The 23,673-nt window shown below is 42.6% G+C and overlaps 1 protein-coding gene across 5 annotated transcripts in view; it reads left to right on the forward strand.

Moving 5' to 3' along the window:
• ITSN1 (intersectin 1) overlaps nucleotides 1-23,673 on the forward strand; it is a 209,368-nt gene that overhangs the window by 122,018 nt on the left and 63,677 nt on the right. For 3 of the 5 annotated variants that reach the window (XM_027583377.2, XM_027583373.1, XM_027583375.1), the window contains exons 17-23: nucleotides 3,319-3,446; nucleotides 6,271-6,500; nucleotides 8,287-8,408; nucleotides 10,130-10,144; nucleotides 17,166-17,413; nucleotides 19,674-19,833; nucleotides 23,182-23,387. In XM_027583377.2, the coding sequence (XP_027439178.1) occupies nucleotides 3,319-3,446; nucleotides 6,271-6,500; nucleotides 8,287-8,408; nucleotides 10,130-10,144; nucleotides 17,166-17,413; nucleotides 19,674-19,833; nucleotides 23,182-23,387 (1,109 nt within the window). The remainder of the gene's footprint in view (nucleotides 1-3,318; nucleotides 3,447-6,270; nucleotides 6,501-8,286; nucleotides 8,409-10,129; nucleotides 10,145-17,165; nucleotides 17,414-19,673; nucleotides 19,834-23,181; nucleotides 23,388-23,673) is intronic. The other 2 variants (XM_027583374.1, XM_027583376.1) reach the window with 1 other exon arrangement.

Below are 23,673 nucleotides of genomic sequence, written 5' to 3' on the forward strand. Positions count from 1 at the left end.
CAGGTGATACAATTCATGTCACGAAGCTTTTTGTAGCTACTTCTCCCAGTGGTTCTGTCATTTCCTAAATAAATAATTTAGTTATACCAGATTTATTTGTCACCTTAGAAATTTTTCCCTGAAGGAATTAAAAGGGTACTTTTAAATAACTGTGATTGCACTCTAGCCTCTTAAACAGTAGTGCTGAAAGGGCATGACAGAGCAGTACAAAGCCCTCTGTCCCCCGCATGAAGGGACTCTGCCCCACAAGGCCCTTGTCATGCTCAGAAATACTCCTTCATTCTGCAGATGGCCTTCCTACAAGTTCAGCTTTTAGAAAAAAGTTATCAAGCTTCGGAATCATGAATTTTCTGCCTTGCCTTAAGCTCCCAAGTCCAAGGAAAGAGAGGAAGACCTGGATTGCCTGCCTATTTGCAGCATCTTAATTTTCTTAGAGTGGTGTGCTCAGCAGTATTTGAATTGGATGAAGGAAATGATAGAAAAACTTTGCAGTCCTCACATCTAGATCATGAGATGCCAGGGCCTTCTGTTACCTTATTTGACATCTGTGATTTTATGACTCTTGCAAGTTCCAGTTCCTTGGAGACACTTGAAGCTGCAGCTTATTTACACAGTTCAAGGATGGGTTCAGCCTGGCCTGTCATGTGGCTATCCTCAAAAATAAATGTGCTTTTAAAATTTCAAAATATCTTCCTCCTTGGATATTTGATAAGTCTAAAATTTGGTTTTAAAACTGTCTTACTAATAACATGATTTTCTTTCTGTAGATTCTTTATATTCATTTCCTATTGCTTTTTATTTTATAGTGCTTCCTAAAATATTCCTAGCTTTAGTGCCATGTGTCTTGACTTTCTATCTGGTAATTAATGATCTGTAAGTTAACATTCAATCACTAGAGCCCCGTATAGAAAGGAAATGTGCATTGTAAATCTTTGGTAAAGTGGAAAACCATTTTTCACGGATGCCTTGGTACATCAAGGGCAGCGTTCATTCCAGTTGGCCAGTGCTATACAGTACCTGTTGTTAAATATTTTGAATATCACTCTTCTAGAAATACATTTTTCCTGGGTAAAGTAACAGCTTTTCTATTTTAATATATAATCAGGCTCCTGAACATCAAACTAAAATGTTACTCTTCCCCTGCCATTTCTTACTCCTTTGTATTTAATTTCAGCTCAGTTATTTTGCTTACTAGTTATGCCTTTTTGGTTTATTCCCGTAAGAAGAATAAAACCCTAAATATAAGAGACACTAAAATAAAATAAACAAGGACTAATTTTTTTATGTGATCAACAGTGTCGAAGAATTTAACAGATCTTAAAGCTGAAAGAAAACCCAAGGGTCATCCACTCTGATTCAGCTGTTGGCCTATGTCAGGGACCTGAGATCAGAATCCAGGTTTTTTGTTCCCGGTTCAGTACTTTTGAATATTGTCTATTGCCGTAAATTATTCTTTCCGAACCTAAGAATTTTATGCAACTGAAGATGAAATTTTAAAATAAAAAAGTAAAGTTTTTCAGTCACTGTTCCCGCCTTCCTTTTAAAGGGTCTCAGCCATTGGGCTAATGATGGAGTGGGCCATTGCTGTCCCTGCAGGACCCAACTTTTGGGTCCCTCTTTTAGGACTTTAGAGATTGATTTAATATCACCCCACTGCAGTTTTCCTTTTCACATAGAGAGATTAACTGGAGCCAAGAGTACAGATTACTCTAACACTAGGAAGTGTCCCCTTTTTTCCATTTGTCTGTAAAATATCAAATCCAAGCCACATGCCCAGGGCATCTGCCATAGGGCATAGTCCACGAATGTGTACCTTACAGAGTTGCTTTTTTCTGCTGCATCCTGCCTAGATACTCCCGGTCTCATCTGCTGGTTCCCCTCCAAAGTCCCTTCCTTCCTTCCCCGTGCCTACTTCCCTCCAGCTGTTCCCCCCAGCACCCGCCTCAGTACCATCTCACCCTAACCTCCTGATCTCCAAACGCTTTTCCTTGTATCTCACTGATCCCTTTTAGGATCTCCCAAAGTCACTTCTGGTTTATAAAACACTCGTCCATGTATTCTTACTTTATCCTGAGAACAGTCTAGCCAGCAGAAGAAGGTTAGCCTAACCCTTAGGGCTTTTCTCTAGGAATAAGTGCATTTTAACACTGATGTTCTATAGACAGTGCTCTACCTCTGTTCCGTCTCTGAATGAATCCAAAGGTAGGAGTTTAAGGCAAGAGGAAACCTACCCATTTGAACTTAGCCAGTGGACAAGATGAAGAAGACAGGGCAGACCTTACTTTAGTTCTGGCAGCTTACCAAAAAGATCCCAGGGCTGCCATCTCGGGGGACTAGCCCGAGTTACCCAGATGAGGAAGTGAACTGGAAATGCACCCTTAGAGACAGGGGGAAAAAAATGAAATGCATCCTTGGCTCTACTGGATACTGACTCATCTGATTTATTGTTGACACAAGCAAGAGGAGTCTCGGTGACAATCTATTAGTGACCATTGGGATCCTCTATGGAACCTCTATGGGTTCTCCCTCAACAGGCATTTCTTTATTCTTCACACTTTGGGGTGTTTAAACTTCTGACTTGAGTACTTTAAATATCATAAAATGATTTTTTTTTTCCCAGTAGTCTGATAAGGAAATCCCTGTTTTTCCTGGGGGCTGATACCAAATGAGGAAGCTGGGTCCAACATGGTGACCGTCATATTATCACATTTACTTTCAACCTGACTGATGGGTTAGTCTGGGAAAGTCGACAGCTTCACACTTGGATTTAGCAAGAGAAGATGCTCTGGAAGGGTGTGATTTGCTGGGGGCAGTCAAGGTTGTGAACAGAGGGATGTCCATTTGTTCGAAGGCAGCATAGCATAAGAAGGTGAGGTTTTAATGGAGGCGGTGTGTGAAGAGGTGTGTGTATTTTCCAAGCCAGTAGAGGCTGGTGTTGATTCATTATCACAAGTACCTCAGGGTTTTATTGATCATCATCATCATACCTTAAAACTGGTTAAGTCCGTTTCTGTTGCCGAGTCTTGAACAACATAGCTTCTCTAATACCCATCACTAGCAAGTTCCTTCTAAAGCATGTAATGGAAAATGGTGTAATGTTTTATGACTCACTAAAATATAATCTGGAACAGCTCTTGTAGATCAGTCATGTCAAAATGTAGCGTGATTTCAGTTTTCCAAGCTAATGTTTTTCAAATCTGAGATGTTAGTCTCCTAAATGACTAGACTTCCTCACTATGAAAATGTTGCATGCTGATAAACAGTGGAGATGCCTGTCACCTCGTGTCATTATGTGAACTGTTTCCTGATTGTTTATAGGAACTAAGAGAAATACATAATAAGCAGCAACTGCAGAAACAGAAGTCCATAGAGGCCGAACGTTTGAAACAGAAAGAACAAGAGCGAAAGATCATAGAATTAGAAAAACAAAAAGAAGAAGCCCAAAGGTGAGTCTTTTCCTGTGGATCGTGGACCCATCTGGAAGGAACTTTGAGTATTAATTATTCTTTGTGGGGCTTCTGCAAGTACCTACTGATCAGAAAGAGCCTTCAGTCTTTTGTGTGTGTGTTTGTGTGTGTGCAAGCACAAATACATGTGTATATAAATCTTTGCATATATAAGTACCCCCTGAAGTTTTTGGTTAGTTTCCAGAGCTCTCCCAAGCTACTACTATGTAGATAAATGGAATTATACAAGGAAATTAGGACACTTGGTATGCTCATTTGCATGCCAATGACCAAAATACGTTTCCAGTTCACAGCCTTTTAATAACCCTGGCTATCCCGAGTGCTGGGTTTGAAATCAAAGCCCCTGAGCGCTCACCACACAGGCTTTCTCCAGTAGGACAGACAGTGTGCCACTCCAACTTCTTTCTTCTTTTCTTCAACTGCAAATTAAAGTTGAGTACAAAAGGAGAAAATTTGCTGCTGCTTAGGATCCAGACACATTTATTTGTTCATCTTTGTTTGAATATTTGTGTTTGTGGTTTGTTACTTTTACTGGTAACTTTCTGTCATGAGTCGTAGAAATTTATTTATTAACTTTCGATGTGTCTGATTTTGTTACCGGATATTTGCTTTTTAAAGTTCAATTAATTTTTGACTCCAGGAAACAAAAATGACTATATTTCAGTGATGCAGTATAAATTGTAAAAATTGATTATTGAAATTAGAATAAAAAGATGAAGATACAGGGAGCTCCTGGGTGGCTCAGTTGGTTAAGCGTCTGCCTTTGGCTTAGGTCATGATCCCAGGCTCCTGGGATCGAACCCCACATCGGGCTCCGTGCTCAGTGGGGAGCCTGCTTCTCCCTCTGCCCTGCTGCTCCCCCTGCTCGTGCTCTCTCTCTCTAATAAATAAATAAAATCTTAAAAAATATTCCTAATATATTAAAAAAGATGAAGAAACGTAACTTGAGGCAAATCATTGACTTTAGTGGGCTAAGCTCAGTTAAACTACCCAGAGGGGTATACAGTTTGTGGGCATGTGTAGTACAGTTGGCCCTTGAACAACAAGGGGGTTAGGGGTACAGACCCCCCTGCTCAGTTGGAAATCTGAGTATAGGTTTTGACTTCCCTAAAACTTAACTGCTAACAGCCTACTCTTCTTGACTGGAAAGAAGTCTATAGATAACATAAACAGCCAATTAACACATATTTTGTATGTTATGTGTGTTATATACTGTGTTCTTATGATAAGGTGAGCTAGAGAAAGAAAATGTTAAAATCATAAGGGAGAGAAAATATATTCAGAGCACTGTACTGTCAAATATCCCCGTATAAGTGGACCTATACAGTTTACCAGTAGACAGGTGTGTAGGGTCTCTAACCAATTTAGAGGACTGTTTTATGGTTTTCTTGGGGTATGGTTCAAGGATTCATTTCTTGGATGTGCTGATTAACCTTAACTCCATCCTTTCCTTATCTTCAAAGTTGATAAAACACTTCGATTATTCACAGCATACTGTACTGAGCTTTAACATTTCTACGGAGTAGAAGTCAACACAAAATATAATACAAAAAAGGTACATCTCCTGCTTTACTCATATAAGTAGTACCCAAAAATTAATTTCAGAAATTACATGGTTATACACTATACATGATGACTTTTATTAGCAGCAAATACTAAGCAAGTTCTATTGTGTGTTTTTGTTGCTGTTACAAATGACAACATAGGTACGGGACCACTTCCAAAAAACTTTTTTGTGCTTAAAAGATGTTTTAAAAGCAAGTAAAACATGAAAAATTTAAGTTGAGAATTTTCCTGCATTAAATTTTCATATGCATACAGGGTAGAAATAAATATCATATTTTTTAAATGGCGAATACAAGCTTTCTTTGTTTATATTATATTCCTTTGGCAGTTTCCTAATTCCAGGAGATGACCTGTGCTTTGGCCATGTCACAGGATAGCAGTTCAGGGTGTGGAGCCTAGAACCGGGCGGCCTGGGATTGAGCCCCGGGCAGGTGTGGCCGTGTGACCTTGGACAAGCCTTTTAATATCTCTGCCTCATTTTTCTCCCGCGTAAAAGTCGGGACGTTAATAGGACCTCCTCCTCTGGTGTGAAGGGTAATGGAGTTCGTGTAGGGGGAGGACTAGTTGTGACTATCATCGTATCGCTTACTTTTGCATGTGCGTTTCTCTAAAGTGTTTTCTGATCTTGTAGATGATCGTGCAGTGAGACAAAAATCGTCCCCGGTCCAGTCCTGTGGACTTCAGGTTGCGGTTGTCTTAGATGTCGGGGCCTAGATTTCATTGCACTTGTCCCTTCATGTCAGTTACTTTGACAAACACAGAATTTTCGGGTTCAGCAAATGCCCAGAGCATTTTAGTTTAGTTTAGTAACAGGATGGTCACCACCTAAAGGGTTCAAATGAATCTGTTGCTTCTGCCTTCAGTTTTGGGGGGCTACGTGTGTGTTCGTCGGGGTACGCGCTCTCATCTCGTTCGTGCCTGTGTGTATTATGGCTTTTTGCAGTGAAATACCAGTTTTATCATTGAGAAGTCTCTTTGTTAGTCTTCTAAACACCTGGTAAAATACATCAGGAACCTTCTTTCTGTGTTTTTCTGAGTCCTGTGCTTTCATCATCTCCCTCAGAATTGGAGCCCCGAGAGCCTTTGTCTTATTGACTCTGATTACTCCATCAGAGGGACAGTATCCTCTCTGCATGGACCATCCCATTTGCTAGCTGGAGCCTTTTCTGTGAAAAGAGCCCACAGCATTATGAAACTGGAGTTGCTTCCTGGCTGTAATCAAGCATTTTGTTGACAGACGAGCTCAGGAGAGGGACAAGCAGTGGATTGAGCATGCGCAGCAGGACGATGAGCATCAGCGGCCAAGGAAGATCCACGATGAAGAAAAACTCAGAAGGGAGGAGAGTGTCAAGAAGAAGGACAGTGAGGAGAAAAGCAAACCGGACCCGCAAGACAAGATGAGCCGGCTTTTCCATCAGCATCAGGAACCAGCCAAGCCAGCTGTCCAGGCACCCTGGTCCACCACAGGTAGTAGGGGCCACAAGTCATTCTAGCAAATAGGTTTTCTCTGCCAGATCGTCCTGAGGAAGTCCCACATCTAAGGCAGGCCCTGTCTTGGCTCCTTTCATAGAGCTAGGTGTGAATGCCAGGGTCCTTTGCTTCAGACAGTGCAGATATTCATTCTGTAGGCTCCTGACATGCCAGTTTAATCTTCCACCACCCAACCAGCCTTTGGTCCCTCTCACACTGGCATCCAGGGCCTTTGCAGACAAAAATGGCGTGAGTTTCCTTACCAAGCCCCATCCAGAAACCTGTATTCCAGATTTGGAAAGAACCTGTTGCTTCTCCAGTTTGCTCTTTTCTCTGGGAATTACTGAGCGGTTTCGGGCACCCTTGCCTACGGTGATCTGTCTTCAGCCGATGCTACATGAAAGCGTGTTTTTGACCTTTTGAAAACTGTGACTGTTTTTTGCCCTTCGATCGTAAGTTGCCTGTTTAAATCATGATAAATGAAAGCCTTTGAAATCGCTAGAAAACGTTATCTCTTGTATCAGATGCAACCTAGCATGTATTTTTGAGATTCTTGTGTGGGTCTATGGTACTGTGCAGCTTTGTAAATAATACTCAGCTGAAGAAAGGGATTGCCTTTTCCTTTGTATGGCAGATTACATCAATTTTATTTGTTCGATTATCAGTGTGCTTTTTATTGGTATACAGAAAGGAAAGAAAGAAGCACACTATTCCATAGGGTTTACTTGTTTCCTGTTTATAGTGGGCAGAGATGGGAGTGGGGTTCAGAGTTGGGCCCCACATCCGGATGCCTGCAGTCCAGGGAGAAAGTCCGGCAAGCAAAATTATGTTTTAATGCTGCCTTTGATATGAATAATAATTTCACCAGTACTCGATCTTAGGCCATTAGTTTAAATTCCTTATGTTTCCTCCTAGTATAGAATGAGGATTTCTTCTTCCTGTGGTCAGTGGGAAATGTGGCACCTCATCCAGTTCCAGACTGCATGAAGATAATACCTTCCCCTCACTGATTTTCAGAGAAAATAGATGTATGGCTAAATACCTACATTTCTAGGGTAAAACAGTTCAGAGGGCCGTGATTAGATACTATTAAGTGAATCGGAAGTCAGACTGTCTTCTGTTTGCATGCATTTTAAAAAAAAATTTTTTACTTAAACTCTAAAGTAGTTTCATATAAGGTCTGTCATTAGGCTCATTTCCCCCACCCCTGGGAGATGTGGAGGAAGACTTACTTCACTGGGGATTATCAATAATAATCATTGTTGGTGAAGTCAGCACTTAACGTTTTATGTGATTGCTTTAGTGGCCAAAGATATCAGCATTTCCAAATCTTTTAAAAATGTGGGAAGTTGTGCTTCTTTGCTTCCTGCCAAAAGAGTTTTCTTGGCTGATTCAGATCGGGGGTCACATTCTAACTGCTGCATTGAACTCGGCACCCTGGCGGGGGGGGCGGGGGGTAGATAGAGGTCCTGATGCTTTACAGATGTGTGCTACCGAAGCCTCAGCCAGGACCTAAGACAGCCTCGCTGCAATGAGCATTGGGATGGTCTTTCTTCAGGGAGTGGCAGCCAGTGAACTCTGATGGATTTAAGTTGCTGACACCAGATTTGGCTCTCCTTTGGCACGAAGTATGTGCTTCAGAAATTCCTTGACTAGATGGGAAGAGTTCAGATGTTAAGGTCAACAGCAGGGGAGAGGTCATTTGTTGGGCTTGTTGTCATGCATACATGTTCCGTGTAATGCTTTATTTTTGTTCCCCTCTTCCCACTGTTTTTGTAAATAGAAAAAGGCCCACTTACAATTTCTGCACAGGAGAATGTAAAGGTGGTGTATTACCGAGCGCTCTATCCCTTTGAATCCAGAAGTCACGATGAGATCACGATCCAGCCTGGAGACATAGTCATGGTAAGAAAGACTCCAGTCAAAGTGTAATTTTCTGTCAGTGATTAGCATCTGTCCTCCTCTTGCACTTTATTTGACAGAGTGAAATTGTCACCGAGTGTGAAATCCAGGGTTTTTGAAGTATGAGCTCAATCTTCCTTTCCTATTAGAATGAAAGATGATATTTAGAAATGTATCCTAGCAGCACTTTAAAATAAAGGTGTTAAAGAAAATGGGTTCTTATCACACAGCCTTAGCGTGTTTTTAACTTTGTAAAGGTCTGGTAATTTCAGAGTTTAGATTGCTTAAATACTATGAATAGTCTTTAAGAAATAGTTTTAAATGCAAAATGCTTTATCATCACTTTCACAATTGGCCAATGATAACTTTTGTATCTTTGGGTCAGTGCATCTTTTTTTCCCCTTTAATTGTGTGATCTTTGAATTGTGTGAATTACATACAGTTAATCTGCCTTCTTACTCTGTAAATGAGCAGATAAAAGAGTTCAGAATTTTGCTTTGTCATAGTTCCCTGAATTATACTAATAGTTAAATAGACTCGTGTGATTGTAACTCAAACTATAGTAACCACTTTAAGAAAGAATAAAGTCATGTGGTTAACCTAAATTATTTTCTGAAAGAAAACAGTAGTTCTTCCGTCTAGTTAATAACCTCAGAATTAAGAGTCATAGAAGTGGTCAAACTTTGCATTACTCTTGGCATTTTTTGTTTGTTTAAAGATGGGAATGGTTCCAAATTGTAAAAGAACTCTGAGTGAGACAAATGTGCTTGTGGTACCGGTAGTAGGTGTCTTTGAAGTTAAAGGGTAGTGCACAGATCATTGCAGTATTACTCATGCATGCATATTGCATGTATACATCAGATCTCTGTGGAGACTCTGTGATTCTTAGTGAGCCAAAATATAGAGAAAGAACAACGTGTTTGGTCTTCAGAGTCTCAGGCCTTTCTCCCCTTTATTTCTGACAGTTTTATCTCAAATTATCATGGGCTTAAAATAAGGGAGTCAAGGCTAAATATCAGATCCTTTAGAAGTCAAAATCTCCGTAACGATAACACACCCTCTCCACATAAGAGTCCAGCCTTCATTCAGCAAACAGTGTGTGAAGGCCTGCGTGCTAGCTTCACTTAGTCTTCGCGGAAAGAACTACTGGGTTCTCTGTGGCGCGGGCACAGTGCTCCATACACGTGGACGGTGTTGCAAGGCATCTTCTTCACCACCAACTCTTTGCCACACTGTGTTTTCTAATGGCCTGAAGCAGCTTTACTCATACTGCCTCATCTTTGAAATATTGCGGCTTTTAAAGCCTATGAATTGTTAAAATATATAAAAATACCATGCTGGGATGCTAAAACTTATGAAAGTACAATGTGACATCAGAGAGGGCCTCATTACAAAGTTGTTTCTTTACACTGAAACAAAAAAAAGAGCTTAAAGTTTTTGAAACTGGATTTTGTTGCAACACAAGGTCTAGAAAAGTAGCGCTCTCTTCTTGAGATCAGGAAGTGTTACAAATGTTACAGTAAGGAAGTGTTCTAGATGATCTATACTTTAATGAGAAAATACTGCTATGTTTTGGAAACATAGTCTTGTAACAATGATATTTTTCCTCAAACTGGCTAACCACCAGCTTGACTAGATGAATAGAGTTTAGATGTGCTGTAAAAATAAAACATTTCATTAAACATATTTTGCCTTGCTTTCAAACCTTTGCTTTCCTGGTGGAGGTTAAAGGGGAATGGGTAAGTCTGTGTAACTGTCAGGAAGTCTGCATCTTCTTAAATGTTTTCTTCTTTTAAATCACTTTAATTCTGTGTAAGTACATATATCTTCGGGTGTTGTCATGGCAGTAAAAATATGTTTTGAGTTCGTGTGGTAGGTTTTGCTTAAAAAGAAAAAGAAGAGGTATAAAAGTTTGTGTACTGGATTTCTCTTTGCCAGATTCCATTTAAGGCCTAACTTGAAGGCTGTGTATTTGGCAAATTACGAGGTTAAGTCTCCATCTCAGGCTACAGACAAAAATAAGTTCCAAGTAGTTTAAACATAAAAGTTAAATATCTTTAAAAGAAGTTTTTTTTTTTGAAAAAGGAAAATATGGGAATAATTTCCTGGCAAAGAACTACCTTCCTGAGGTAAAACCAGAAGCCATAAATGGTAAAAATGGACAGATTTGACAATATAAAATAATTAAAACTTGTATATTGCAAAATACATGCATATTATATAAAGACTCCTAAAAGTTAATATGAAAGAAACCCAAAACTTACAAAACTTGTCCAAGGATATGAAGAGATATTCACACATGAAGAAAAGTATGTGATTTTAAAAATATACAGAAAGAGCCTTTATCTCATTGGTGATCAGGAAATGCAAGTTAAAAAACCCCAGATAGCATTTTTCATTTCTCACCTGAGCAAGTTTAAAGGTTTGGTAATATCCAGCTCTGTCAGGAATGCAGGAGAGTAGATCAAATACACGCTGTCAGCATGCTTATATGAATTGGCTAAGTTATTTGAAAAGCAATTGACAATACCTATTCAAATTTAAAATTCTTATTCCCCTTGACCCAGAAATTCTGTTACTCTCCCTCCTCTAGACAGTATCTTGGCATATGCACAAATACATTTGTAGACGAAGGTTCACTGCAGCATTGTTGGTAAAAACAAAAAAGCCCCGTAGAAGTAAGGGAATGGTTTAAATAAATTATGATACAGCTAAGCAGGAAGATTTAAGATGTGAAAAAAAAATTGTATAGATCTACACATACAGATAAGCTCACCAGTAAAAAAAAAAAAAAAAAAGGCAGAAACAGTATGTACAGTATAATTGCATTTTGGTTAAATAAAAATCTATGTGTGTGTATATGTGAATGTTTTTATGTGTGTGGTTAAGTTCTTGAAATATAGACATGAAACCATTAACATTGGTTACTGCTGGGCAGTAAAGAGGGGGCTTTCATTTTTAATTTTTTGTACTTTTATATTATTTTCATATTTACAAAGTACATTTGTAAGTTTTAATGAAACACTAAAAATAAATCCAACTTTAACTAAGTATAACAGAATGAATACCCATTTCTGGAATGGTGTTTGCTTTATCTCAGACATCCCAAATATGTCATGAAGGATGGAACGTACGGCTAGGCATAATTTACTGGCTTGCTGAGGGGACGAGCAGTGTCTTCTTCTACTACACAGTGCAGCATTACATCCCAAATGGCATTCAGCTATATTATCTGCATGAGGTTAACATTCAGCGCGCGCGTGCGCACACGCGCGCGCACACACACACACACACACACACACACACACACAAAACCCCACCAAAATTGACATGTGATAGTAACATTTTTTTATTCCCTGAAGTTTGAAGTTATTATTTTACATGATCATGAAAATATGTAGTAAAACATTACTATCAGTCTCTTGGTTGAATAATCAGGATTTCAGTTATTTTTGTGGGCACAATAAACGTCAGATTCTGATTTCTCAAACTTCTTTGTAAATTAGTGGACTATTCCTGATTAGATTTCAGAAGTCTAACATTTCCTTTTTTAACATCGGCAGTCTTGGAGGGAGCTTTAAAAAGTCTTTTGTTTTTGAAAAGAACTATCAGTCTGGTTTTCTCCAGAAAATATTTTTTTCCATGGTTGACAAAAATAAAAGTAGTATCTTGTATATAGTCCTGTTCTAAATATTGCTTATAATATAAAGAAATATAAGATGATGTCTGCCATTCATATATTTAAAGTCTTCTTAGAAAAGTAGGGAGAAACGCATGAAAAAGCAAATGTCTGATGAAGTTCTCAATGAATGCTTACCAACTCTGAGAGGAATTTAAGAGGAAAGGAATCAGAATGGACTGATATGCTCAGGGAGGAACTTCTTTTTTTTTTTTTTTTTTTAAGATTTTATTTATTTATTTGACAGAGCACAAGTAGGCAGAGTGGCAGGCAGAGGGAGAGAGAGAAGCAGGCTCCCGGCTGAGCAGGGAGCCTGAGCCTATGTGGGGCTTGATCCCAGGACTCTGGGATCATGACCTGAGCTGAAGGCAGCTGCTTAACCGACTGAGCCACCCAGGCGCCCCAGGGAAGAATTTCTTAATGGAAGCTTCTTAATTGAGTTTGACCTTGAGTTTGACAGCTAGAACTTAAATGCTGTGAACATTGATGGCCTATCTTCTGATCCGGAGGTCCCAGTATTTGGAGAGTGAATAGATCAAATTTGACATCCATGATGTATTAGAATAGCATAAGAAATTAGAAGAGGGGTTCCTGGCTAGCTCAGTCAGAAGAGCATGCAACTCTTGACCTAGGGATCATGAGTTCAAGCCCCATGTTGGGTGTAGAGCCTACTTAAAAAAAAAATTTTTTTTAGAAGACCTTTGCTCACTGCCATTTTGTTGAAGTTTGTCTTAAGAGCACAGGCTGATCATCTAACTCAGCAGGTCTGGGTGGTGCAGGACTGAGGACATTAGAACTGTTCATGGAGCTTAGAAGAAATAAGTGTTCTAGGGCTCACCCGCAGAGACTCTGGACACTTTACTCCATATACAGGATTCAGAATCTTCTCCAGGTGGACCTTTTAGGCAGCCACTTTTGGGAATCACCAATCTAACGTAATGCCTTTTTCCCGTCAAGAATAATCCTAAATCATTTCTGAAACATATCCTCTTAGAAATATCCCAAAAAGGACACTTTTTTATTGGTTATCAGCCAATCTACCACTTCCATTCATTCTGAAAATTGCTTATCTTCTAATTTGGTGTTATTCATGTAACATTAAACTCATTGTTTTTCCTTGTTTTCTCTGGATGGAGATTTTTTTTTAGTATAGTCAGTATCTTTTCTTTCCTGCCTTCCTTCGATTTCCATAACCTTAACATCTGAGGTTGGCTTGTTTAGTAACAAGTGGCCATAGTATCATCACTGTTTGGAGGGACCAGTACACATCCGATTCCAGGAGTGGGCCATACGCAGCCCCCAGCCTGTTTATTATAATAAAGTTTTATTGGAATGCAGCTGGACCCATTCATTTGCACACTGCTTTTGCGCTGCAAGGGTAGAGTTTAGTAGTTACAACTGAGGAGAAATTTGATGACCTCTAAATTAGAGCTTTAGAAAACAGTTTTCATATTCCAACCCAAAAGTTTTTGGGAAAACCTTGTATTCTCAAGCTGGCAGATGCAGAAACCATGTGCTGCCCCCCGTACTCCTCAGCGCATCCCAGGCAGCCCCACCACATCCCAGGCAGTCCCACCAGCTCCTCTGAGTTGGTACACAGTTTAAATCTCTTTGCTGTCCTTGTTCTGTGTCATGCTTGCGAGGGGAGAGGGACTTTCTCTTTCCTTCTTTGCGACAAGGTCAGAGATTTCAGAAATATTCATGCTACCAGATGAATTTGGCAGCCGTGAAGCATATAAACATTGAGAAAGGAGACCGTGTTATCAGGCTTCAGCCATATGTGCTTAAACCTCATAGCTGCTATGTGCATTCGACTGTTGAATCCAAGCCCTGCAGCCTACAGTGTATATTAACATTCTATAGAATAGATTGGTAACGTTCGAGACACGTGCACACCATCTGGGGTTTGTGTTTCCCTTTTTGTTGATGTTCCACTAGAATGATCCCCAAATGCTTTGAGGTGTTGCGGTGGGGCTAGTTAAATGAAAGTGTAGTAAAACCACTATTTTTAATATTTCAGGTCCCCCTGACTTAGAGCCACCAGGAGATGAATCTACTTTATGTACGTTAAACTCCACATTATAGCCAGCCCCATATGCCTAACTCTTTTTCTGTTCTAATCTTATATACTGTTTTTCCACCATTGGATTGGCATTTTGGGTCAAGTTTCCCAAATCCAGGAAGAAATAGTTCTCCTTTTCATATGAGAACCTTTGTGCTTTTTCTAAGTGGTAAATTTAATGTTAAGAGTGAATTTTTCTTATATCCTCTGAATTTTAAATTAAGTTATTCGTTAAAATTAATGGATTCCTATAAGAACAAATCGGGCTTATTGAGACTCTTGGTTGGTCAGAGTTGACCAGTGAATTTCCTTGGTTAAAAGGGAAAAACGGATCTTTTACCCTGAAGGATGGGGAGACTCTTGTTGGCACAGATAAGAGGCTTATATGATACCTTCTCTGCTTCCTAAGTATACAAAACGCTTTCCAGCGGTGAAGCACACTTTCTATCTTATGAGGGGAACAGGGCTGGATGTGATCAGCTACCTGGGGTACAAGCTAGACCTGCCCAAAGGGCTTCAGATCCAATTCCAGATGTCAGTCCCAAAAGTCCTGTTAACCAGAGAAGACCCTTTGTGTCAAGGGAATGACAGTAAAACCCAGGACATAATTGAGTCAAGCAGAGGACATTTGAGGAGGTCCTACTTGGACAGATGAGTAGCAGTTCCACACAGGCCATGATGCAGGATTGAAATTCAGCCCCTTAAAGCATTGCTGCTGGCGGAAGGCAAACGCAGAGGGCCCGGGGTCCCAGGCAGGTTCCTAGAGCAGAGAGCGCCCCATACAGAAAACCAGGGATGGTTCCCTAAAGTGGGGGTAAAGACCAGGCTCTTAGAACGGGACAAAAGCCCAAATGAGAGAGCTTCAGTACAGATTTAGAGCGAGACAGCAGGAGAGGTAGGTGGCTTTTAAAACATCATTAAACACTTCTCAGATGCCAGGCAGTGTTTTAAATATTTCACAATTCTCATAGCCACCAATAATGAGATAGGTACTATCATTACCATGTGACAGATGAAGAACTTGAGGCACCAAGAGATGAAAGTTGCCCAAAGTCACCCAGTTAATAAATGGTAGAACTGGTGTTTAAATTGGGGCAGTCTGCTGAGCTCTACTCTTGATCATTACCCTTCGCCTTCTGGAGGCCAGGTCACTGTGTCAGGCTCAAGTTCCTTCCTTACTCACTCCTGCCTGACATCACCTTGGTCCTAGATAAGTGGAGGGGGGTGGGAGCTTGACTGTCGTTGAACCTGCCCAGGAGTTGGGGAGCCCCCGGCACAATCTGGCCTAAAAACAGCTGTTTCCATTGCAAAGCTGTGGCGATGTTTAAATGTGTCACAGTATCACCAGTAAATATAAATGAAGAAGGAAAGGCATTTAGCCATTTGCATTTCGCATAAAATCCAAGTGGGAAAAAATGTCCTCTTAAATCCTCATGTAGAGAAACAGTTGGGGCTGCCCAGAAAAAGGAACGTAAGCACAAAACAGTGCGGGGGAGTTGAATGAAAAGTGGCTAATGTGTTCACATCTGATGTGAGCGTTAGCAGGAGTGTCAGAACTGTAAAGCAAAAAATAGAACCTCCAAAGCAATATTGCTCTTTATCTTGGGGAACTCCTTTTTGGAGCATTCTCAGTTTTTAAAAATTGCTTTTACCCCTGACAGTAGGGGTGCCTTAAGGTGGAGCAGAGTGCCAGTATCTTCTACCCACTGAAAGTTTTGTGAATTAGATCTCGAGTTAAGTCGTAAGCCATGTAATTCTACTTTTTCCACCCCATCCCAAGCATGTTGAAAATTCAAGTATGCTAATATACGTTTACACTTACTCTGCACTGAATACAGGTAGTAGATGTTCGGTTCCATAGTTTGGAGCTTTATTTTTTTTATTTTTATTATTATTATTTTTTTTACTGTATGTTTGAATGAGTTAGAAAACTGGTATTTTTTCTGTTTTTCCAAAGTCATTGTTAAGCTCCTCCCTACTCACTTCTGTGATTTCTAAAAAGCAACATTAACGTCTGATGAAGTGTCCAATGTTTTACCTCCTCGGGCAGTATCTGTTAAGGGATAAAAATAAGATCAGGTCTCTGATTTGATTCAGTAATGAAGATAGTTTTCTAATAGTGAAATCATTTTCCTCCAATAATAGTGAAATCATTTTCCTCCAAAGTCGTTCTCCTGTTGCTTATAAAATAGGGGGGGTAACTCATAACGATAGGTAGAACCATCCTGGTGATTTTGAATGATGCTTTTAAGTTAGAGTTAAAATGAAAACATGAAAGCACTTGATATAATAGCCTCTGTGAGAGTTTTAAACAGCAGAAATCTGTATTCTCAGGTGCACTTTTATAATATTAAAGTTAAATCTATATAAAAGAAAAACATAGGACCTTAATAAAATTGACCGTTGCCATGAATAATCTCTTCTTTAATTTAATTTAAATTAGGTATATGATGAGCAAATAAAGAAGAGCTTTTAAATGGCTTAACATCAGTTTTGCTTCCTGTGGAAACCATCTAAGACTGTGTTTTTATCTTTCCTATCCCTGTGCTGAACAAATACCACTTAGTTATTAGAGATTTTGAGCTGATTAATGTTGATCGCACCCTTTGCTTTCAGCTTTAAATCATAAACCCAAGTCAAATTATTTTTTAATAATTCCGTGACCTCCCAAGTGATGAAGTTTGTCGCATCACTTTCCAATTCAAGGTAACTCTAAAAATTTCAACTATGGACCTGAGGACTTTAGGCCCTTTATCTTAACTGCCATTGCTAGAAAAGGGGGGGAGAAGCTAAAAAAAAAAAAAAAAAGGCAGAAAGAATGAGACCTTGCATTACAACACATACTGTTTGTTCAGAGTTAATGTTTAGAGACAGTTTTCCCAGACACGCAGATGAGAATAGGGTGAAGAGGCGTCCGTGTGGTGTGCCCATCCGACAGGGTCGGAGGCTTGGGGCTTGGTCCTGGGAGAGCGCTTGGTGTCTTTACAGGTTGATTTAAACTCTGTGACTTTTCCTGCAGGTGGACGAAAGCCAAACTGGAGAACCGGGCTGGCTTGGAGGAGAATTAAAAGGAAAGACGGGCTGGTTCCCTGCAAACTATGCAGAGAAAATCCCAGAAAACGAGGCTCCCGCTCCAGTCAAACCTGGGCCTGACCCAGCCTCTGTGCCTGCACCCAAACTGGCCGTGCGCGAGCCCCCCACCCCTGTGGCGGTGACCGCTCCAGAGCCCTCCACGACCCCCAACAACTGGGCTGACTTCAGCTCCACGTACGTGTAGGCACGCTCTTTCTGAGGACTTTTCATCTCCTCGCTCAGTAATCTTTCTAAAGTATTGCTATGGTTTTGGGCCGTACGTCTGCAGAAAGGAGTGGGCTTATTTCCATTACCCCTTTCTCTGACCACTGTGCTAGCAAACTGCAGAGGACGGTCTCTGACCTGGATCTGATGATCTCATGGCTCCGCAGTGATTTGTCCTGGCACACGCGAAATAAAGCCTATCCTCTTACTGCGCTCGGGATTGGTCTGTATCTCTCCTTCTTGTGGAAGAAATGGAGAAATAACGTTTCCTAATGATCTCACACCCAGGTCAATCAGCACAGAGAGTCATTTCCTGCATGTAACCAGCCCTTTTTTGCTGGTCAGAAACAGAAATTGAATTCAGTCACGTGGTTTTGAACAAGCTAGGAAGCTCTTTCCTCTAAAGTTTTCCTCTGTCCTCTGTCATCAGTCTGGTACATATATGTTGGGGCAGCACCCTTGGTCAGCAGGAAATGGCATTAAAAACCGTGTGTGAGCAGAGGTTTGAAATGATGGAGGTAACTGTTGTGCACACTTTCGGTTAGAGGACCGTGATCTATGTGTGCAGTTGTCGAAAAGTATTTTTTCAAAGATTTTATTTATTTATTTAACAGAGAGATAGCACAAGTAGGCAGAGCGGCTGGGAGCCTGACACAGGGCTCGATCCCAGGACCCTGGGATCATGACCTGAGCTGAAGGCAGACGCTAAAACCGACTTAGCCACCCAGGTGCCCCGTAAAAGTATTTTAGACAGGCAGTTAGATAGGAGTGATTTGAGCAAGAAGTATCTTAATTTTTCTTTTTTCAAGTCTGATCATCTTTCAAAAGAAACAGATGGAAGGCCAGGAATCGAGACGTAGTGCTAGAGAAAGATCAGATGGCTCAAATAGAGGGGAGAAAAGAGCGTGGTAACCAAGGGCAGAGGAAGTGGAGGGAAGGATGGAAGGAATAACAGATTTTTCATACTCCTATTTTCATGTAAAAGGTTGTAGTTGCTACGAAAGGTCCTCCCTCTCTAGCCTCTGCTAAAAAGTAGCCTTCCATTAGCATGATTCCAAGTTGAAACTCTCCCATTCTGTCTTGATCTTGATTGAAAAGTTCTGACTTTTTTTAAACTAAAGCTTAGGCTAACATAGAAGACAAATACCATGTGTTCTAGGATTTTGTTTTGCTGTGGATTCAGTCATTGTGACTCTTCTGCAATACGTGTGGTGTTCAGTTCTGCTGCTATAATTATGGGTGTCTTATTTTCCAAACCCAGAATCAGGATGTGCAGTCTAACAAAGGAATTTTTTTTTTTTAAGAGAGAGAGAGAGAGGGAGGAGCAGAGAGACAGGGAGCAGAATCTTAAGCAGGCTCCATGCCCAGCGCAGAGCCCAGAGTGGGGCTTGATCACACGGCTGTGACCTGAGCTGAAATCAAGAGTTGGACGCTTCACCGACTGAGCCACCCAGGCACCCCTCAAAGGAATTATTTTGCTTTTCAGTTGTGTTTATGTCTCATAAAGACGTAAAAAGTAAATTACATTTGGGTTTGCACTCGCACAGATGTAGTTATTTAACATTATAAAGATCACAAAATTAAAATTGTCCCAGCTCCAGCATGACTGGTTGCTGTAAGGGTACCACCTGTTGTTACCCTGGTGGCTGGGCACGTGGCCTGGTGCTCGCTGTGGGACCGATGGGGCAGAGACGGTGTTGAGCGCCAGCTACGAAGCCGGCATGTTTTCATAGGTGCTGCCTAACTTCCTTTTTGCTGGCCTCACTGTTGTTTTTACAAATGACAAAGTGGCAGAATATTATTGCCATTTTATCAATGAGGAAATGAACATTCAGAGAGACTACTGTCATGTGCCTGAGGTTTGTCGCTAGGGTGTGAAGCTCGGACCCAAACCCAAGTCTGAAGCGCTTTCCTCCCCGTCTTGTTTTTGAACTTAAGAAAGCCCCATAAGGGGCGCCTGGGTGGCTCAGTCGTTGGGCGTCTGCCTTCGGCTCGGGTCATGGTCCCAGGGTCCTGGGATCGAGCTCCACATCGGGCTCCCTGCTGGGCAGGAAGCCTGCGTCTCCCTCTCCCACTCCCCCTGCTTGCGTTCCCTCTCTCGCTGTGTCTCTCTCTGTCAAATAAATAAATAAAATTAAAAAAAAAAGCCCCATAAGTCTCCGTCTGCCGTGGGTGAAAGCTGGTGCATAGGAAAGACTCGCTTCTCACGGTGGCGTACGTTTCCTTCCAGGTGGCCCACCAGCACGAGTGAGAAGCCGGAAACAGACAACTGGGACGCGTGGGCCGCCCAGCCCTCGCTCACCGTCCCAAGCGCTGGCCAGCTAAGGCAGAGATCAGCATTTACTCCAGCCACAGCCACTGGCTCTTCTCCGTCTCCTGTCTTAGGCCAGGTAAAGGCAGTCAGGGGGAGTGTGAAGACCCGGCCCTCTGTACCCAGTACCAGCACATTTGGCAAGTGCTCCTGGACAGTGTTATTTGTATGTATCTGGGTCAGGTGGCCATGTAGATTCAGGTCACGTTTTCCCAATAGCGTTCAGGAGCCTGGAGAGTTCGGAGGAGGGTAATCCCTTGCACAGGTTGACCAGAAAAGCTTCCCTGAAGAAGTGGCATTTGAACAGCATCTTGCCCTCGGTAGATTTTTATTTGCAAGGGGGGTGGGCTGGCCTCACAGCCAGCAAATACCGTGAGGAGAGGCTTTAAGGTAGGAGATCAGAGTGTTTGGGGAAAAGCTTGGGCCAGTTGATTTGGGGAGACCAGTGAGTATATATCGGAAAAGATTGGCTGATTACAGGGAAACGGGATAAAGTAGTTAATTCTGAATATTACTACATACAATAAAGCAGTCATTGACTTAATACAATAAAGATAAAGGAACGTCTGTAAACGATCAAACAGAGCAAGTGCCCATCGGGCAGGCATTTGGGGGTGGGGGGACAGCTTCTGACCTGGAGCAGGTTCGTGGGGAGGTGCAAGCAGGGGACATCGGGCAGGAGCGACCACTAAGTAAGACCGAGTCACACTTCTACTGGAGCCAAAGGAAAGGAGAGCGGTGGGGGATTGAGCGAAGGATTTGACCTCAGAGAGAAAAGGGGGCAAAAAGAGAAAGTGATTTTTAGTTGGAGGAGCTGGGTTGTACATGTGTTTAGTTTAAGGTGAACGTGGGGTACCAGGTGGGCCCGTCCAGCGGGCAGTGGGAACGTGGATCAGCTCTGAGGCCACGTGTGAGCTCTTCAAAAAAGAGAACAGAGCAAGAAGATGGAAAATAGGGAGAGTGTGTGTGTTTTGCAACCCAGGAGAGGAGGAGGAGCTCCCGCCCGCAGGGGTTCCTTCCCTTTGCTTCTGTCCCGGCTTGGCTGTTTGCAGAAAGGGGGGTGGTGATCAGGCCAAGAGAGTAGTGTGGCTAGAAGAGGGACCTGGGACCTGGGACAGAGTAGGATAAACCGATGGCGAAGAGTGGGGGAGGCAAGAGCGTGAGCGAGTGGAGAGGTTTGTGACCCCGGAATCACGGGAGCAGAGCGGAGGGAGGGCACCAGGGAGAAAGGGACCGCAAGTCAGGCACCAAGAACGTCATGGTGGGGGCTGGGAAGCACATGCAGGGCGCAGAAAGAAGACAGCATTCTTCTTCTAGGAGAGGGAGGGTGAAGAGAGACTGGAGAAAGATAAAGGAGAAAAAGGGATTCAGGTGGTGCCGTGTGGCCAGCTTCTCGGGAGGGAATCCTAAGGGCTGCGGAGTGCATGGAATCAGCCAAGCAGAGTGAAGGATTTCTGGGCGGGGTTTAACCTGAATCCCTAACTGGTCGTCCCTGCACTTAATCTCAGCTCCCTGCAGCCATACTGCAGTCTAGTCCGGACTAGAAAGAGCAGTAGAAAGAGAAGCTGCTACTACGGTAATTGTTAATACCACAGCAATACTAGGGATAGATTCATTAAACTTCCTTAACCTTTTAGAGGAAGTGTTTCTGTTTTATAAGGTGGAAACTGAGGCCTAGGGAGATGAAAGAGTTGTCCAAAGTCACGAAATTAGTAAGTGACACACATGGGGCTCCGTCCCTGAGTCCAGGCAGTGTCTGGCCCCAAGCTGGGTTATTCGCTTGTGTCCGTGGGGAAGGGGTGACAAGGCAGGCATAGGGAGGGCGTCTCGGGGGAAGAGCTTATGAGACGCCAGTGAGGGCCCACCCAGTCAAAATGGCTGACCCCGGGGCCCAGGCTTGGCAGAGGAATGAGTGGAAGCACCTGGGAGGATTGGACAGCACAAAAGAGCCATAAGCCAGCAGACTGTGGGGACGGGGGCCTCCCGCAAGCCCGAGGGAGGAAAATGGGAGGCAGAGAATCTGTGAGACTTGAAGGAGGTGTGCAGCTGAGATGGGAGGGAAGAGGGACGCAACGCGGTAGGTTTGAGAAGGTGAGGACCCAGGAAGACCAGGGGTGGAGAGGCTGTCGTCATGGCTGCTGGGGCTATTTGACATAAACACTCACCATTGAACGTCGATAGGACAGTGTCCTCCAAAGGCAAGTACACGTTGGTCCTGAAGGAGCTGTCTTTGGGCATCATCTTTTGTGTCTGTCCATTTTCACATATGCTTGAAAATTGACATATTTTTTTAGTATTATCTTAAGATATTGTAATGGTTTTACGTTACAGTTTTTAAAAAGATAATAAATGGCTCACCCTGCCTTTCCAGCGTCATCTCCTACTACACCTGTCCAGGAAACTAGGCTCCATGCACCCCGGGACTATGCTCCTCTTCCTGGACCCTTTGCTGTGCGCCACCTCGAGGCCTTGGCCTGTGCCGTGCCCTCGGCCTGGAGTGCCCTTCTTCCGAAGCCCTAGCTCGCCCAGTCCTTCTCGCCCTTCAAGGCCCAGCTCCGGTGCCGCAGCCTCCGTGAAATTGTCCCTGTTGCCCGTGGGCAGAATTCAGTCCTCTTTCCTCTCTCTTCCCACAGTGAATAGTTGGAGCCTCTTTGTGGTAGATTTCATTCTGCCAGGTGGTCTAGATCATTGTGTGTATCTCTTTCTTCCCCATTAATTGTGAAGTCTTCGCTAAGAATAGCGTACTGTCCCTTTTTATGGTTAATAAAGTCTTTTAACCTAAATTATTTCGAGGAGGCAGGTGGCATTTCATTCCTCTTTGTAATAACCCCTCGTTGCCTTTGCATGTAGATGTTGGCAGTGGATCACAATGCAGTTACGCCCCATGTCCCTAAAAAGGAACTAAAACAAGCGCAATCCAACGCAGGGCATATTTTCCTGTGTCCACCTAAACTCAGATATCAGTTCGTTATCCCTTGAGGTTCTGTAAGATTTCTGCTCCCCTATCAATCTTCCACCAAATGCCCGAATCCGTTTGGAAATGGGGGAGGGCTGCCCTGGGCCTTTCGGGGGTTAAAATGGAACCAAATAGAACGGGCGCACAGCCAGGTGCCACAAATTAAATATGACCTCCTGGCTTGTTGAAAGGGGGTGTTTGAGATGGCCAGACGATGGCCTTGTGATTAGGCTGGCAGGTTTGCGCCTCTCCTTTTGAAAAGAAGCGATTCCTAAGACGCAGGGACGCATCCAGCACCCATGCTGCACCAAAGCAGGGTCCTTTGTGGCTGGGCACACGCACGCACGCGCGTGTGTGTGTGTGTGTGTGTGTGTGCGCGCGTGTGTGCGCGCGCACTTGCTGGGAAGGAGCGTCCTGAGTCAGTGACTGATCACGGAGTAACGAGAGGTCCTTTATGTGTTTCTGCACAAGGGCGAGAAGGTGGAGGGACTACAAGCCCAAGCCCTGTATCCTTGGAGAGCCAAAAAAGACAACCACTTAAATTTTAACAAAAATGATGTCATCACCGTCCTGGAACAGCAAGACATGTGGTGGTTTGGAGAAGTTCAGGGTCAGAAGGGTTGGTTCCCCAAGTCTTACGTGAAACTCATTTCAGGGCCCATACGGAAATCTACAAGGTATTTTTGTGTTTATCTGCTTCTGTTAGATGAAAATAATGTTAGGCATTAAAGTATTGCTTGCATTGGTTAAGATTCACAGATGGGATTGCAGGATAATTTTGTCTTCCAGATCCTCTAACGGCAGAAGTTAGGGGACGTGCCAGCAGAAGGCAGCCTCTGACAAATAAGTGGTCATTTTTTCCCCCTTCACTTGTGAAAGGCTGCATATCTTGTTTTTCAGTGACTTCTGTACAAGGGAATTCTACTCTGAGACCTGGAACATTCTTGTGGCTTTGTTGGAGAG

Source organism: Zalophus californianus, chromosome 1 (genome assembly GCF_009762305.2).
Source record: "Zalophus californianus isolate mZalCal1 chromosome 1, mZalCal1.pri.v2, whole genome shotgun sequence".
Classification (NCBI taxonomy): Eukaryota; Metazoa; Chordata; class Mammalia; order Carnivora; family Otariidae; genus Zalophus; species Zalophus californianus.